Source organism: Scyliorhinus torazame, chromosome 16, assembly GCF_047496885.1.
Source record: "Scyliorhinus torazame isolate Kashiwa2021f chromosome 16, sScyTor2.1, whole genome shotgun sequence".
Classification (NCBI taxonomy): domain Eukaryota; kingdom Metazoa; phylum Chordata; class Chondrichthyes; order Carcharhiniformes; family Scyliorhinidae; genus Scyliorhinus; species Scyliorhinus torazame.
The window spans coordinates 94486989-94504661 of record NC_092722.1 but is presented as its reverse complement, the minus strand read 5'-3'; the positions used below and the strand labels follow the sequence as shown (position 1 = coordinate 94504661).

Here is a 17673-nt window from a genome sequence, read left to right as displayed (position 1 = left end):
TTGGAGCGGGTGCAGAGGAGATTTACCAGGATGTTGCCTGGTATGGAGGGAAAATCTTATGAGGAAAGGCTGATGGACTTAAGGTTGTTTTCGTTGGAGAGAAGAACGTTAAGAGGAGACTTAATAGAGGCATACAAAATGATCAGGGGGTTAGATAGGGTGGACAGCGAGAGCCTTCTCCCGCGGATGGAAATGGCTGGCACGAGAGGACATAGCTTTAAACTGAGGGGTAATAGATATAGGACAGAGGTCAGAGGTAGGTTCTTTACGCAAAGAGTGGTGAGGCCGTGGAATGCCCTACCTGCAACAGTAGTGAACTCGCCAACATTGAGGGCATTTAAAAGTTTATTGGATAAGCATATGGATGATAATGGCATAGTGTAGGTTCGATGGCTTTTGTTTCGGTGCAACATCGTGGGCCGAAGGGCCTGTACTGCGCTGTATCGTTCTATGTTCTATCCCATGAGAGAATAAAGGAAAAAAATTGGGAAGACTGAAGTCATAGTCTTCAGTTGTTCCCTCGCTGCCAACTCAATCCCTCTCTCTGTTCAAAGTGTCTTCGGTTGCACCAGACTATTTGCAAACAGTGTGTCATTTATGACCTCGAAACCATACCTAGCGCCATACCTATGACCATTTATTTTCACCTCCATTTACCAGATTCCCCCTACCTTCGCTCGTCCGCTGCAAATACATGATGATTCCAACACATTCCTAGCCTTCTACATTCTACTCTCCTTGAACTTGAAGTCATCCAAAATTCTGCTGCCCATGTCCTTGTTTAGGTTAAGTCCCAATGATGCATCACCTCTGTGCTCACTGACCCACAATGGCTTCTGGTTAAACAGCAACTCAGAGAATGGTTACACCACAGGAGATCATTCTGCCATCATGTTTGTTTTGGTTTTTTGGAAGGGCAACTCATTGTAAAATTCTCATCCTTCCTTGGCCTCATCCCTCCCTATCTCTGGAATTTCCTCTCACCCAACAGCCGTCTGCAACATCTATACTTCACCAATTCTCATCTCGTAAACTTCCCTGATTTTAATCATTCCACCACTTGCAGTGTGCCGTCCATTGCCAAGACCCAAGTTCTATCATTCCCTTTCAAAACCACTCCCTCTCTCTACAGGTCATCTCCAGTGATATCTCCTTATGTAGCTCACTGTTAAAACGTGTTTGATGGGGCACCCCATTTCACAGTGGTTAGCACTGCTGAGGACGCGAGTTCGATCCCGGCCCCGGATTACTGCCCAGTTCTATGTGGAGTTTGCACATTCTCCTCGTGTTTGCTTGGGTCGCACAACCCAAAATGTGCAGGGTAGGTGGATTGGCTACACTACATTTCCCCTTAATTGGAAAAATAAAAGATAAAAAAGAAAAAATGTGTTTGACGAAGGTATTGCAATGTGTCTCGAGACACTGCCAGGGCGTGAAATATCAAAATTGGCACGTCATGCTGTAGAATAAAAAACCTTAGTTAGGCCGCACTTGGAATATTGCGTACAATTATGACCGCCACACTACCAGAGGATGTGCAGACTTTGGAGAGAGCACAGAAGAGGTCTACCAGAATGTTGCCTGGCCTGGAGGGTATTAGCTATAAGGAGAGGTTGGATAAACTTAAATTGTTTTCATGGAACAACGGAGTTGAGGGGTGACGTGATAGAAGTTTACAAAATTATGAGGGGCATGGACAGGGTGGATAGTCAGAAGCTTTTTCCCAGGTTGGAAGAATCAATTACTAGGGGACACAGGTTTAAGGTGCGAAGGGCAAAGTTTAGAGGAGATGTGCGAGGCAAGTTTCTTACACAGAGGGTAGTGGGTGCCTGAAACACGCTGCCGGGGGAAGTGGTGGAAGCAGGTACGATACTGATGTTTTAAGAGGCATCTTGACAAATACATGAATAGGGGGATACGGACCCTGAAGTGCAAGAAGGTTTTAGGTTAGACAGACATCATGGTTGGTGCAAGCTTGGAGGGCCGAAGGGCCTGTTCCTGTGCTGTTATTTGTTGTTATTACACTGCATTAAAGGCAGTGTGTAAACACAGGCGGCGGAATTCTCCGTTCCTTAGACTAAGCGTTGACACTGGGTCAGGACTCGTGGACCTGGACCATTTGAATAACTGTTAAGGGCTTGCACTGGCACCGCTTGGAACACAATCGATTCCAATGACAAATGATGCCGGATTTGACTTGCGATTGACACTCAGGAGGGAGGCTGTCAAGCTGTAGCTGAATATACATACTGCACTCCCCCCCCCCCCCCCCCCCCCACACACACACACACACATCATCCCAGCCAACAAGATGGCAGCGAGGAGAGCGGCGCCCCATTTCACAGACTGCAAACTCAAGACCGTGCTGGACACCGTGGAGGAGAGGTGGGTGACCCTCTACCCAGGGCCGGGAAGGAGATGGCAGAGGTGGTCAGCGCCATTTACTGGGCCTGGACGCAGGTGGCAGAGGTGGACAGTGCCATGGGCAACATCGCCCAGACCGGCCCGCAGTGCAGGACAAAACTGCACATCTCCTCATGGCAGGGAGAGTAGGCAGCAGTGTGCCTCTGGCACCAACCCTTGTCCCATACACACCCTTAATCACCTCCCTCTTACCCGGAGGGTGGCCGTACCCTACTCTGCACCACATGCTGGCACCCATCCAGCCGCCATGGCTGGGTACCCTGGCCACTAAAGCCACTAGCTATCCACCCACTGGGTTGCATGCATGGACTGTCTAATATTGTGCGTTTTCCGGCCCACCCCACCAAGGAGAAGGCCGGCCATGAACGACGGGGATGGAAGACTGGGGAGATACCTCCGGACCTGCGCCTCTCACCGCAGCAGAGCAGAGGACCCTGGACATGGTCAGCGGGCCTGAAGAAAGGGCAGTCGCACGGGTGGAGGTCTGCCAGGCCCCCTCCCTGGTGCAACTGGTGGGCGGCGGGCAAAACGGCGGCACCATGCCATCTGGGACACCCGAGCAGCAGCCGACCGATCAAGGTCCATGTTGCCCCAGAATACAGTAACGAGAGGGCACAGGTCGCAGAGCGGGCTGTCATCATCCTCCTTCCCATGGACCAGACCTGCTGACAATGCCAACATAGGAATCACAGAGGGGGTTGCAGGTTGGGGTGGGGGGTTTGGCCGGGATCGTGAAGTGGTGTCTGTGTCCCTGGCCAATTCATCCCCTGGTCGGTGAACCTGGAGGCGATCAGAGCATTCCGTGCGCGTTCACCCTCGCGCACATATTGTGCAGCCTCCCATGCCTGCCCAGACCCATGTCCTGCCTCCCCCTCCACCAGCATCCTCCTGGTCAGACGAAGCCTGGAATTCATCTTTTTCCTCCAGCATGTCGTCCCTCTGCTGCGCAATGCTGTGGAGGATGCAGCAGGCCACCATGATGCGGGCGACTCTCAGTATTATACTGAAGGTTCCCTCCAGAGTGGTCCGCGCATTTCAGAATGCCAAAGCACCAACAAAGAACAATACAGCACCGGAGCAGGCCCTTCAGCCTTCCACACCTGCATCGACCATAGTACCTGCCTAAACTAAAACCGTGTGCACTTACGGAATCCGTATCCTTCCATTCCCACCCTATTCATATATTTGTCTAGATGACCCTTAAATGCCGCTATCGTACCTGCTACCACCACCTCCGCAGGCAGCGCATTCCATATATTTACCCCACACTGCGTAAAAAATTGTCTCGCACATTTGTTGTAAACTTTTTCCCACGCAGTTTAAACCTATGTTCCCTAGTACTTGACTCTCCTACCCTAGGAAAGAGCGTCTGACTATCAACTCTGTCCATGCCACTCGTAGACCTCTATCAGGTCGCCTCTCAACCTCCGTCGTTCCAATGGGAACAGACGGAGTTTAACTAAACTCTCCTCATAGCTAATGCCCTCCATACCAGGCAGCATCCTAGTAAACCGCTTCTGTACCCTCTCCAAAGCATCCACATCCTTCTGGTAGTGTGGCGACCAGAATTGTACACAATATTCCAAATGAGGCTTAGCTATGGTCCTGTACAGCTGCAACTTAACTTGCCAATTTTTATATTCAATGCCCCGACCGAAGAAGGTCAGCATGCCGCATGCCTTCTTGGCCACCTTATCCACATGTGTTGCCACTTTCAGTGATCAGTGGACATTCACGCCCAGATCTCTGTCAATACGCGCAAGAGTTCTACCATTTATTGTGTAATTCCTACATGCATTGGACCTTCGAAAGTGTATTACCTCGCAGTTGTCCACTTAAACTCCATCTGCCATTTCTTCACCCAAGACTCCAACCAGTTTATATCTTGCTGTATCCTCTGACAATCCTCTTCATTATCCCCAACTCCACCAATTTTTATGTCGTCTGCGAACTTACTAATCAGACCAGCTACATTTTCTTCCAAATCATTTATATACACCACGAGCAACAACCACGAATATACACCATGAACCACCCAATCATGTCCCTGTTCACGGCATGGACGTCTTGTAGTGGGTCTCCGTGTCGGTCTGTGGCATCAGCCATGACCGCAACGGTCTAGCTAATTTAGTGGAATTTTTTGAGGACATTACCACTGCGGTAGATATTGGGGAGCCAATGGATGCGGTATATCTGGATTTCCAGAAAGCCTTTGACGAGGTGCCACACAAAAGGTTGCTGCATAAGATAAAGATGCATGGCATTGAGGGGAAAGTAGTAGCATGGATAGAGGATTGGTTAATTAATAGAAAGCAAAGAGTGGGGGTAAATGGGTGTTTCTCTGGTTGGCAATCAGTAGCTAGTGGTGTCCCTCAGGGATCAGTCTGGCAGATGGAATACAATGTTGACAAATGTGAGGTTATCCATTTTGGTAGGAATAACAGCAAAAGGGATTATTATTTAAATGATAAAATATTAAAACATGCTGCTGTGCAGAGAGACCTGGTTGTGCTAGTGCATGAGTCGCAAAAAGTTGGTTTACAGGTGCAACAGGTGATTAAGAAGGCAAATGGAAATTTTGTCCTTCATTGCAAGAGGAATGGAGTTCTAGACGAGGGGGGTTATGCTGCAATTATGTACGGTGTTAGTGAGGCCACACCTGGAGTATTATGTTCAGTTTTGGTCTCCTTACTTGAGAAAGAACGTACTGGCACTGGAGGGTGTGCAGAGGAGATTCACTAGGTTAATCCCAGAGCTGAAGTGGTTGGAATACGAGGAGAGGTTGAGTAGACTGGGACTGTACTTGTTTTAAAAGTATGAGGGGGGATCTTATAGAATCATATAAAATTATGAAGGGAATAGATAGGATAGATGCGGGCAGGTCGTTTCCACTGGCGGATGAAAGCAGAACTAGGAGGCATAGCCTCAAAATAAGGGGAAGTAGATTTAGGACTGAGTTTAGAAGGAACTTCTTCATCCAAAGGGTTGTGAATCTATGGAATTCCTTGCCCAGTGAAGCAGTAGAGGCTCCTTCATTAAAAGTTTTTAAGATAAAGATAGATAGTTTTTTTGAAGAATAAAGGGATTAAGGGTTATGGTGTTCGGGCCGGAAAGTGGAGCTGAGTCCACAAAAAATCAGCCATGATCTCATTGAATGGTGGAGCAGGCTCGAGGGTCAAGATGGCCTACTCCTGCTCCTAGTTCTTATGTTCTTATGTAAGTGAATCTCGCTGCCAGGAATTCAGCCTGTGGAAGTGGAGAATCGCAGAGGCCGTGGAGAATACTGGGTCAGGCCAGCTTTCATTATATGCAAATGGCGTTTACTGCATGTGCGGAGTGGAACGCATTGCGCCTGCTTTCGAGGCACCGGAGAACTGCGATTTGGTATGAGCCTGGAGTCTGCCACGATTTCAGCATCAAAATAATTCTCCGCCCAATCGCCTTTCCCGACTTCAGTATTGGCTGAGGGAGAATCCTGCCCAGGATGGGGCTTTTCACAGTAACTTCATACTTGTGACAATAAAAAAGATTATTATTATTATGTTGTTGTTACAGAAGGCAGTAGAGGACAGTTTTTGGTACTTAGTCTGATGCTAAAGATAGGTGATATGTTCTAATGCTCATCACCTCAAATGAGGACAAGAACATTTGCCCACAGCTAATAAACAGCCATTTGAACATTGCAATTCACACTTCTACACCAAACATGAATATCAAGCAATTTTTAAAGCTGATTTAAATCCCAGTCTATCAAAATCAATTGTGCAACATTCACATGTATTTCCCCAGCCCCAAGTTACATCTGCTCCAGGGACAGGGAAAACAGTCTACTCCAGCAATGAGTCTCGCAAGGTTCCAGACCGGCTCTGTGATGTTAGCTGATCTCAACCCATGATGAGGAGATGTCGGCGTTTGACTGGGGTGGGCACAGTAAGAAGTCGTACAACACCAGGTTAAAGTCCAACAGGTTTGCAAAATTGCAAAACAGATTATGGATAGGTGTGGAGGTCTCAGGGTAGTTGTCATGGATGACTTTAACTTTCCAAATATTGATTGGCATCTCTCGGTCGAACAGTTTGGATGGGGCAGTTTTTGTACAGTGTGTGCAGGAGGGTTTCCTGACACAATATGTGGATAGGCCGACAAGAGGAGGGGCCACATTGGATTTGCTACTGGGTAATGAACCGGGCCCAGTGTTAGATTTGTTTGTGGGAGAGCACTTTGGAGATAGTGACCACAATTCGGTGTCTTTCACTATTGCAATGGAGAGGGATAGGGCCATATGGCAGGGCAAGGTTTATAATTGGGGGAGGGGTAATTATGATGCGATTAGGCAAGAATTAGGGAGCATAAGATGGGAACAGAAACTGTCAGGGAAAGGCACAAATTAAAAGTGGAGCTTGTTCAAGGAACAAATACTCCATGTCCTTGATAGGCACGTCCCTGTCAGGCAGGGAGAAAATTGCCATATGAGGGAACCATGATTCACAAAAGAGGTTGAATGTCTTGTCAAGACATTCCGGGGCAGCACGGTAGCCTTGTGGATAGCACAATTGCTTCACAGCTCCAGGGTCCCAGGTTCGATTCCGGCTTGGGTCACTGTCTGTGCGGAGTCTGCACATCCTCCCTGTGTGTGCGTGGGTTTCCTCCGGGTGCTCCGGTTTCCTCCCACAGTCCAAAGATGTGCAGGTTAGGTGGATTGGCCATGATAAATTGCCCTTGGTGTCCAAAATTGCCCTTAGTGTTGGGTGGGGTTACTGGGTTATGGGGATAGGGTGGCGGTGTTGACCTTGGGTAGGGTGCTCTTTCCAAGAGCTGGTGCAGACTCGATGGGCCGAATGGCCTCCTTCAGCACTGTAAATTCTATGAAAGAGGAAAAAGGAAGAGTATGTAAGGATGAGAAAACAAGGTTCAGTAGGGTCGCTTGAGGGTTACAAGGTAGCAAGGAATGAGCTGAAAAAAGGGCTTAGGAGAGCTAGGAGGGGGCATGAGAAATCCTTGACGGGTCGGATCAAGGAAAACCCCAAGGCTTTTTACTCTTATGTGAGAAATAAAAGAATGACCAGGGTGAGGGTAGGGCCGGTGAAGGACAGTAGTGAGAACTTGTGCATGGAGTCAGAAGAAATAGGAGAGGCGTTGAATTAACTAAGCGTGTAGATGAAGGTAGAGCAGTTGATATCATATACATGGATTTTAGTAAGGCGTTTGATAAGGTTCCCCCTGGTCGGCTCATGAAGAAAGTAAGGAGGTGTGGGATAGGGGAAAATTTGGCTAATCGGATAAGTAACTGGCTATCACATAGAAGACAGAGGGTGGTGGTGGATGGAAATTTTTCAGACTGGAGACCAGTTACCAGCGGTGTACCACAGGGATCAGTGCTGGGTCCTCTGCTATTTGTGATTTTTATCAATGACTTGGAGGAGGGAGCTGAAGGGTGGGTCAGTAAATTGGCTGATGATTGGTGGAGTAGTGGATGAGGTGGAGGGTTGTTGTAGGCTCCAAAGTGACATTGATAGGATGCAGAGCTGGGCCGAAAAATGGCAGATGGAGTGATAAGTGATAAGTGAGAGGTGATTCATTTTGGTAGAAAAAATTTGAATGCGGATTACAGGGTCAACGGCAGGGTTCTGAGGAATGTGGAGGAACAGAGAGATCTTGGGGTTCATGTCCACAGATCTCTGAAGGTTGCCACTCAAGTGGATAGAGCCGTGAAGAAGGCTTATAGTGGGTTAGCGTTTATTAACAGAGGGCTTGAGTGTAAGAGCGGTGGGGTTATGCTGCAACTATACATGACCCTGGTGAGACCACATTTGGAGTATTGTGTGCAGTTCTGGTCAACTCATTATAGGAAGGATGTGGAAGCATTGGAAAGGGTGCAAAGGAGATTTACCAGGATGCTGCCTGGTTTGCAGGATAGGTCTTATGAGGAAAGGCTGAGGGAGCTAGGGCTTTTCTCTTTGGAGCGGAGGAGGATGAGAGGTGACTTAATAGAGGTTTATAAGATAATGAGGGGGATAGATAGAGTGGACGTTCAGAGACTATTTCCTCGGGTGGATGTAGCTGTTACAAGGGGGCATAACTATAAGATTCAGGGTGGGAGATATAGGAGGGATGTCCGAGGTAGGTTCTTTACTCAGAGAGTGGTTAGGGTGTAGAATGGACTACCTGCTGTGATCGTGGAGCCGGACACTTTAGGAACTTTCAAGCGGTTATTGGATAGGCACATGGAGCACACCAGAATGACAGGGAGTGGGATAGCTTGATCTTGGTTTCGGACAATGTTGGGCACAACATCGAGGGCCGAAGGGCCTGTTCTGTGCTGTACTGTTCTATCACTAGCTTTCGGAGCGCAGCTCATCAGGTGAATGAAGAGGTGGGTTCCGCAACCTCAAACAGACCATTGTTTGCAGCAAACGACCCAGCCTTCAGGAGAACAGTGACCAAGACACCACACAACCCGTGGCAACATCTGCAAGACGTGCCAGATCATCGACATGGGTACCACCATTACACGCAAGAACACCACCCACCAGGTACACTGTACATACTCGTGCGACTTGGCCAACGTTGTCTACCTCATACGCTGCAGGAAAGGATGTCCCGAGGCGTGGTACATTGGCGAGACCATGCAGAAGCTGCTACAACGGATGAACGGACATCCCGCGACAATCACCAGGAGGAATGTTCCCTTCCAGTCGGGGAACACTTCAGCAGTCAAGGGCATTCAGCCCCTGATCTTCGAGTAAGCGTTCTCCAAGGCGGCCTTCAGGACGCGCAACAACGCAGAATCGTTGAGGAGAAAATGAGTACGGCCTCAACCGGGACATTGGATTCATGTCTCATTACATTCACCCCCCACCATCTGGCCTAGACTTGTGAAATCCTACCAACTGTGCTGGCTTGAGACAATTCACACCTCTTTAACCTGTGATTATCCTTCTCTCCATACACTCCATCTGGACCTGTAAAGACTTAATTACCTGCAAAGACTCGCATTCAAAGTATCATATTGCATCATTGAGTTTGTCGACAAATGTAATTGTGGAACCCACCTCTTCACTCACCTGATGAAGGAGCTGCACTCCGAAAGCTAGTGATTCCAAACAAACCTGTTGGACTTTAACCTGGTGTTGCAAGATCTCAACCCAGGCATTGGTACAATGGAAATCAATGAGCAAGAGAGGTTGGAAAAAGACAGGTCAGAAGCTAAAGGGGAAAACATTTGTCAGTTTTCCTATTGATCATCATCCAGCTCTGAGCTGAAACTAGGCAAGGGGAGGATGGGGTTCAGTACTGGTGCCTCCTCAAGAGATCAGTTAGTCTCATCCTGCGAAACGCACAGTGTAGGGAGTTCATCACAGATTGGGCAATGGAATTGTCTGGAGTGGATGGGTGGCTGCAAAGAATCAAATCAAAAACAGTTAAGCTCTGCTGAAAATAATTACCTCAGTCTGACATTGGCCCCTATATACGACTCATATGGTTTTTCCACCTGCATGAATTCAAACTCATAGGTTCGACTCTGTGTCAGTTCTCCAGGCAAGGCCAGCTCCTTCACCAGGTTCACAAACTCATGTGTGTTACTCTTATCACTAAACAGTTCTGGAACATAGAATAAATAAAGGAAAGTGAAAGGCAGGTTTGCATTTTACACTTATCTGGTCAACCCCCTCCCTTTCCCCAAGGCTCAGGGAGCATTAAGTGTGTCAGTCGGTGGAATGTCAAGCTCACCATCAACAATAACCATATGGCATTAAAGCTGGCTCCCAGTCAATTGAAATTTACTTTTCCTAATTTAGTGGGAAAAAGCTCCTGGGTCGCAGGAACTTGGAAACTTAATCAAACAAACTGGAATTTAATGTTGATGATGGACATCCTGACAACCCAGATAAGGAGATATCAATGTCTTGGATTTTGGTATCACACCAAAGTAATTGCTGACTCCTGGTTGCTCTGTTATTACATTAATGAGATTTAGCAGTATATTGGAGACACATTTTATAAGCAAGTGAACATTTCCCAACCTTGAGATGACCAGTCGGTCATCACCATTTCCAGGTGAGTGCCCATTGTCCAGGGAACAGTTGCCGTTTCCCTGATCCCACCCTTATTCGACCTCCGTGGCCCTCTCATTGTAAAATGGTGACCCTTCACAATGACCAGTGAGTTCAGCGTCACCAGGTAACAGGAGGAAAGAAAACAGATCAGCTCATCAACTCAATGCAAGTCAGACAAGTTACTCTGAAATTTTTTGTACCTGTTCACATTTGCCCTCTTTCTCGGTTGTTGCTCCTCCAACGGATCTCCTACCTCTAAACCTGTATTAGTTTTCCCCACATCCCTCCATCTCGTCTCCCAGAGTAATTTAAAAAGTAAACTTCTTGCACACTCTGCAGGCCCGACCTCCCCTCCCCAAGTCTGCTTCGTTCCCAACCTTTCTGCCCAGCTGCTCCAAATTTCCAATTCATCTGAAAAGTTCTACCCCGGTTTCTGCTGACTCACTCAGATATACCATTAACCTCGGCACCTCTGGGGTAACGGGGTAGTAAAGAGGACCATTTAAAAAGCCAGTTCTAACTGTTATCCAGCGATTCCCACCAAAGGGTGTAAATACAGGTAGCAAATGAGAGCGGAACCAATCTCCACTTTTAACAGCCTTCCCAGTTGGAAAACCTGCTTTCTTACTTCTTGACGTTCTGGATGACTGTGTCCAGAAATTGTATCCTGGCACGAGCCAGTGCCTGGTGAGGAGGTTTGGGGGAAGTGAGATTAACCTGGAATAATTCTCATCATTGGGCAGTGTAGCTGAAGCCACGTTAAGAGCCAGTTTATCCAGCAGAGCTCAGATGAAGCTGGTGTCCTAACTCATTCCCTAAACGTTCACCCTGATTAGCAATAGTTTAGCTCTGCTGTCCCATTACATATTCCAATGTCTTAATGAAATGCAGCAACTTCAGACTATAGATCCCTATTAAATGTGACAGTCCAACATTTATATCCCTTTCTGCTCTGCTCCCTTCACCCTTGCCCCTCGCTTCCCTTGCTCCCGATCACTCTCCTCTTCACTCCCTCTGCTCCACCACCACTCCCACCCCCACCCCATTGGGGCAGCACGGTAGCATTGTGGATAGCATAATTGCTTCACAGCTCCAGGGTCCCAGGTTCGATTCCGGCTTGGGTCACTGTCTGTGCGGAGTCTGCACATCCTCCCCGTGTGTGCGTGGGTTTCCTCCGGGTGCTCCGGTTTCCTCCCACAGTCCAAAGATGTGCAGGTTAGGTGGATTGGCCATGATAAATTGCCCTTAGTGTCCAAAATTGCCCTTGGTGTTGGGTGGGGTTACTGGGTTATGGAGATAGGGTGGAGGTGTGGACCTTGGGTAGGGTGCTCTTTCCAAGAGCCGGTGCAGACTCGATGGGCCAAATGGCCTCCTTCTGCACTGTAAAATCTACTGTGGTTGGTTCTGAACACTCTACAACGAACATCCCTATTTCTGACCTTATGATGGAAGGGATGGTTGGGTCCAGGACACTACCCGGCAGTGATGTGCTGGGACTGAGATGATTGACCTCCAACAGCCTTCGACAGAGGGAAATTGTCCCTATTGGTGGAAGGACCAGAGGTCACCAATTTATGGAATTAGCAAAAGAACCTGAGATAATACGAGAAAAATCTTTTTATGCAGCGAGTGATTACGATCAAATGCACATCCTGAAAAGGAGGCAGATTTAATCATGGCTTTCTAGAGAAAAATTGGGTAATTATCCGAGGATAAAAATTTCTATGGGTAAAGGGAGTGGAACTAGCTGTGTTGCTTGTGCAGGCAGCCAGCGTGGACATGTTGGGCAGAAAGGTTCCTACTGTGGTGCAACCATTCACTGAATCAATCTGCAACAGGAGAAAAATCGTACAATTTCCCCTCGGCATTCAATGGCACTACCATCGCTGAATCCCCCATTATCAACATCCAGGGGGTTACAATTAATATTGTGATAACAGAAGCAAGACAGAAGCTGGGAATTCTGCAGTGGGTAACTTACCTCCTGACTCCCCAAAGCCTGTCCATCATTGTTAAGGTACAAGTGTCATTAATTTGCCAAGTAACAGCAGTGAAACAAATTTAACAAGACATAATAGAATGCAATCTGCCCAGCAACAGGTAGAAATCTGCCTAGCAACAGCAGTAACCCCATATTTAAAAGGCAGGATGAGGTGCCCCTTTCCCAGTAATAAGACTAGCAGACGATAGGATCAGGTGTGAATTGTCTATTCGTAGAAACAGCTTGCCTAGACGATCGGGTGATCAGTGAAGTATACACATGCCAATTTCTAGAGTCAAGGAATGTGAGAGGGATGGAGTGCCAAATACACAGAATGCAGAATCAAAGGGGAACAATGGTATTTCTGCCAGAACCGTCAGAAGCAGGGAGGGCAGTTTGCAGCAAGCAGTCTGGAGGCTAGTTTTACATCTAACAGCTGAGGGGGCCAGTTTTTACATCTAACAGTCTCCAAGTCTTAGAGCCAAGGTAGTGAAGAAAACCTTTGTAAAGGCATTTAAATATCTACACTAGACCAGGAAAAGATGTTTCCCAGATTTGATTATCCTCCCTGTATTGTGTGGCGACTATAAGCTGGTTTTGACTTTGATCCATTTCATTTGAATGTTGTGTGGGGGAAAGGGGAAGTCTTAAGGAGTTCAGAAATCGCAGATATATTTTGGAACAGGGGGATGTTCTACATAAACTGTGTTTGTTTAGTAATTCATATACTAAATTGCTTTTGCAAAGTATAATCCTGTTCGTATGTATTTGTCTTTTCTTTAATTTAATAAAAAAGTCTTTAATAATTATTACACAGTAACTGAGCTGCGTATTCTCACTGGGGTTTCCCTTGACTCCTCACACCATTCAAAAAATAAAACTATACACTCTCATAAACCGGTGTTCCAAGTTGGGACACCCTTGCAGATAACATCAGCGCGGTTTGTGACAAGTCAGAAGTGTGATGGAAACTCTCCTCGTGCCTGGATGAGTATTATTCCAACAATACTTGACGTTTGACACCATCCAGGATAAAGGAGTCCGCTTGATTGGCACCCGATCCACCATCTTCAACATTCACTCCGCCAACCACCAATGCGTAGTGGCAGCAGTGTGCATCGTCTACAAGAAGACCTGCAGGAATTCACCAAGGCCCCTCGTCAGCACATGACAAACCTCTACCTTCTAACAAAAAGGGGAGATTGCAAGTCCAACATGTTCCCTATGGGGAAATGCAGGAACAGTAAGTTCAGGCTACTCTGGATGTTTACAAAGAACAAAGAAAAGTACAGCACAGGAACAGGCCCTTCGGCCCTCCAAGCCCGTGCCGACCATGCTGCCCGACTAAACTACAATCTTCTACACTTCCTGGGTCCGTATCCTTCTATTCCCATCCTATTCATGTATTTGTCAAGATGCTCCTTAAATGTCACTATCGTCCCTGCTTCCACCACCTCCTCCGGTGGTGAGTTCCAGGCACCCACTACCCTCTGTGTAAAAACCTTGCCTCGTACATCTCCTCTAAACCTTGCCCCTCGCACCTTAAACCTATGCCCCCTAGTAATTGACCCCTCGAACCAGGGGAAAAGCCTCTGACTATCCACTCTGTCTATGCCCCTCATAATTTTGTAGACCTCTATCAGGTCGCCCCTCAACCTCCGTCGTTCCAGTGAGAACAAACCGAGTTTATTCAACCGCTCCTCATAGCTAATGCTCTCCATACCAGGCAACATCCTGGTAAATCTCTTCTGCACCCTCTCTAAAGCCTCCACATCCTTCTGGTAGTGTGGCGACCAGAATTGAACACTATACTCCAAGTGTGGCTTTGCCATGACTTGCCGATTCTTATACTCAATGCCCCGGCCAATGAAGGCAAGCATGCCTTATGCCTTCTTGACTACCTTCTCCACCTGTGTTGCCTCTTTCAGTGACCTGTGGACCTGTACACCTAGATCTCTCTGACTTTCAATACTCTTGAGGGTTCTACCATTCACTGTATATTCCCTACCTGCATCAGACCTTCCAAAAGGCATTACCTGTCCGGATTAAACTCCATCTGCCATCGCCCAAGTCTCCAAACAATCTAAATCCTGCTGTATCCTCCGACAGTCCTCATCGCTATCCGCAATTCCACCAACCTTTGTGTCGTCTGCAAACTTACTAATCAGACCAGTTACATTTTCCTCCAAATCATTTATATATACTACAAAGAGCAAAGGTCCCAGCACTGATCCCTGTGGAACACCACTGGTCACAGCCCTCCAATGAGAAAAGCATCCTTCCATTGCTACTCTCTGCCGTCTATGGCCTAGCCAGTTCTGTATCCACCTTGCCAGCTCACCCCTGATCCCGTGTGACTTCACCTTTTGTGCTAGTCTACCATGAGGGACCTTGTCAAAGGCCTTACTGAAGTCCATATAGACAACATCCACTACCCTACCTGCATCAATCATCTTAGTGACCTCTTCGAAAAACTCTATCATGTTAGTGAGCCACGACCTCCCCTTCACAAAACCATGTTGCCTCTCACTAATACGTCCATTTGCTTCCAAATGGGAGTAGAACCTGTCTCGAAGAATTCTCTGCACTAATTTCCCTACCACTGACGAAAGGCTCACCGGCCTGTAGTTCCCTGGATTATCCTTGCTACCCTTCTTAAACAAAGGAACAACATTGGTTATTCTCCAGTCCTGCAGGACAACACCTGAAGACAGTGAGGATCCAAAGATTTCTGTCAAGGTCTCAGCAATTTCCTCTCTAGCCTCCTTCAGTATTCTGGGCAGATCCCATCAGGCCCTGGGGACTTTTCTACCGTAATATTTTTCAAGACGCCCAACTTTTTGGATCTCAATGTGACCCAGGCTATCTACACACCCTTCTCCAGACGCAACATCTACCAAATCCTTCTCTTTGGTGAATACTGATGCAAAGTATTCATTTAGTACCTCGCCCATTTCCTCTGGCTCCACACGTAGATCCCCTTGCCTATCCTTCAGTGGGCCAACCCTTTCCCTGGCTACCGTCTTGCTTTTTATGTACGTTTAGGAGAATCCAGGACTGGATAAGGGGGAAGTGAAAGGCTTTTAGCAAGTCCAAAGGGGAAATTCAACTGTGACCCTAGAAGAATATAGGAAGTGCAAGAGGAAACTTAAGAAAGCAATTAGAAGAGCAAAAAGGGGGCATGAAAAAGGACTTGTGCATAAGATTAGAGAGAACACTAAAATAGACTATAAATACATTAACGGGAAAGAGGTTAACCAAGGAAAGAGTAGGGACCATTAGAGAACAAGGAGGCAATGTGCGTGTGAAGCCACAGGACATTGCTAGAGTGTTAAATGGATACTTCTCATCGGTCTTCACTCAGAAGGACTACATAGAATTCAGGAAATGGAACTATGAGGACTTTGAGCAGTTTGACATCGGAAGCAAGGAGGCTTTGACGGGCTGAAAAACAGACAAATCCCTAAGCCCGGATGAATTCCATCACTGACTGCGTTGGGAGGTGAGGCAGGAAATTGCAGGGCTTTTTCATAGAATCATAGAATTTACAGTGCAGAAGGAGGCCATTCGGCCCATCGAGTCTGCACCGGCTCTTGGAAAGAGCACCCCACCAAAGGTCAACACCTCCACCCTATCCCCATTTTTAACTCCTCTCTGGCCACAGGGAAAGTGCCAGAGGACTGGAGAAAAGCTAATGTTGTTCCACTTTTTAAGAAGGGTGCTAGAGAAAAACCCAAGGAATTACAGACCGGTGAGTCTCACATCTGTGGTAGGGAAACTATTGGAGAAAATTCTGAAGGAGAATTAATTTCAATTTGGAAAGGCATGGGGTTGATTCGGGATAATCAGCATGGCTTTGTCAGAGGGAGGTCATGTTTAACAAATTTGACAGAATTTTTTGATAAAGTGCTGTCATGGGAATGTCACTTGAAGAAATGTCTGTCTTCTCAAGTGGCTGCAGTGATGTCATTGTGTGGGTGGAGCTGGGCTCTGACTCTGCTTTTACTTTCGTTTTGAGCTGGAAGCTGTTTTTGGCTCTGAGTTCTAGTTTCTTTTTCAGTTGGAGAGCTGCATTCAAACCAAGGAGGTTATTCTGGCCTCTCTCTCAGCATGCTAAGGAATGTCTCCAGATCACTTGATGATTTCAAAGTAATACCTGTTTCTGTAACGAATGCAAACCTACTGTCTTTGTTGAAAAGGGTCTTTGACTTATGGATGTGGTTAGGAAAGTTACTAAGGGTTACCAATAGAGTATTGTATCTTTGTGGGGGGGGGTGGGGGTATCAGTGTTGGTTATTGATAAGATGTTTAAAGAATAAAGAACAAACAAAAACCGGATTTGTAGTCCAGCAACTAAGGTAGCCGATATTCAGGACGCCAAAGCATGTAATGAGGCAGTGGGGAAGGGAACACTGACAAAGGAGAGTATTTGCAGGCACGGAGATGGGTTGAAGTGTGTATACTTCAACGCAAGAAGCATCAGGAATAAGGTGGGTGAACTTAAGGCATGGATCGGTACTTGGGACTACGATGTGGTGGCCATCACGGAAACTTGGATAGAAGAGGGGCAGAAATGGTTGTTGGAGGTCCCTGGTTATAGATGTTTCAATAAGATTAGGGAGGGTGGTAAAAGAGGTGGGGGGGTGGCATTATTAATTAGAGATAGTATAACAGCTGCAGAAAGGCAGTTCGAGGAGTATCACCCTATTGAGGTAGTATGGGTTGAAGTCAGAAATAGGAAAGGAGCAGTCACCTTGTCAGGCGTTTTCTATAGGCCCCCCCAATAGTAGCAGAGATGTGGAGGAACAGATTGGGAAACAGATTTTGGAAAGGTGCAGAAGTCATAGGGTAGTAGTCATGGGCGACTTTAACTTCCCAAATATTGAGTGGAAACTCTTTAGATCAAATAGTTTGGATGGGGTGGTGTTTGTGCAGTGTGTCCAGGAAGCTTTTCTAACACAGTATGTAGATTGTCCAACCAGAGGAGGGGCAATATTGGATTTAGTACTGGGTAATGAACCAGGGCAAGTAATAGATTTGTTAGTGGGGGAGCATTTTGGAGATAGTGACCACAATTCTGTGACTTTCACTTTAGTAATGGAGAGGGATAGGTACGTGCAACAGGGCAAGGTTTACAATTGGGGGAAGGGTAAATACGATGTTGTCAGACAAGAATTGAAGTGCATAAGTTGGGAACATAGGCTGGCAGGG

The 17673-nt window shown here is 47.0% G+C and overlaps 1 protein-coding gene across 3 annotated transcripts in view; it reads right to left on the bottom strand.

Moving 5' to 3' along the window:
• Positions 1-17673, bottom strand: part of LOC140392953 (vacuolar protein sorting-associated protein 26A) — a 227180-nt gene that overhangs the window by 93787 nt on the left and 115720 nt on the right. For all 3 annotated transcript variants that reach the window (XM_072478758.1, XM_072478760.1, XM_072478759.1), the window contains one exon: positions 9870-10026. In XM_072478758.1, coding sequence (XP_072334859.1) covers positions 9870-10026 — 157 coding nt within the window. The remainder of the gene's footprint in view (positions 1-9869; positions 10027-17673) is intronic.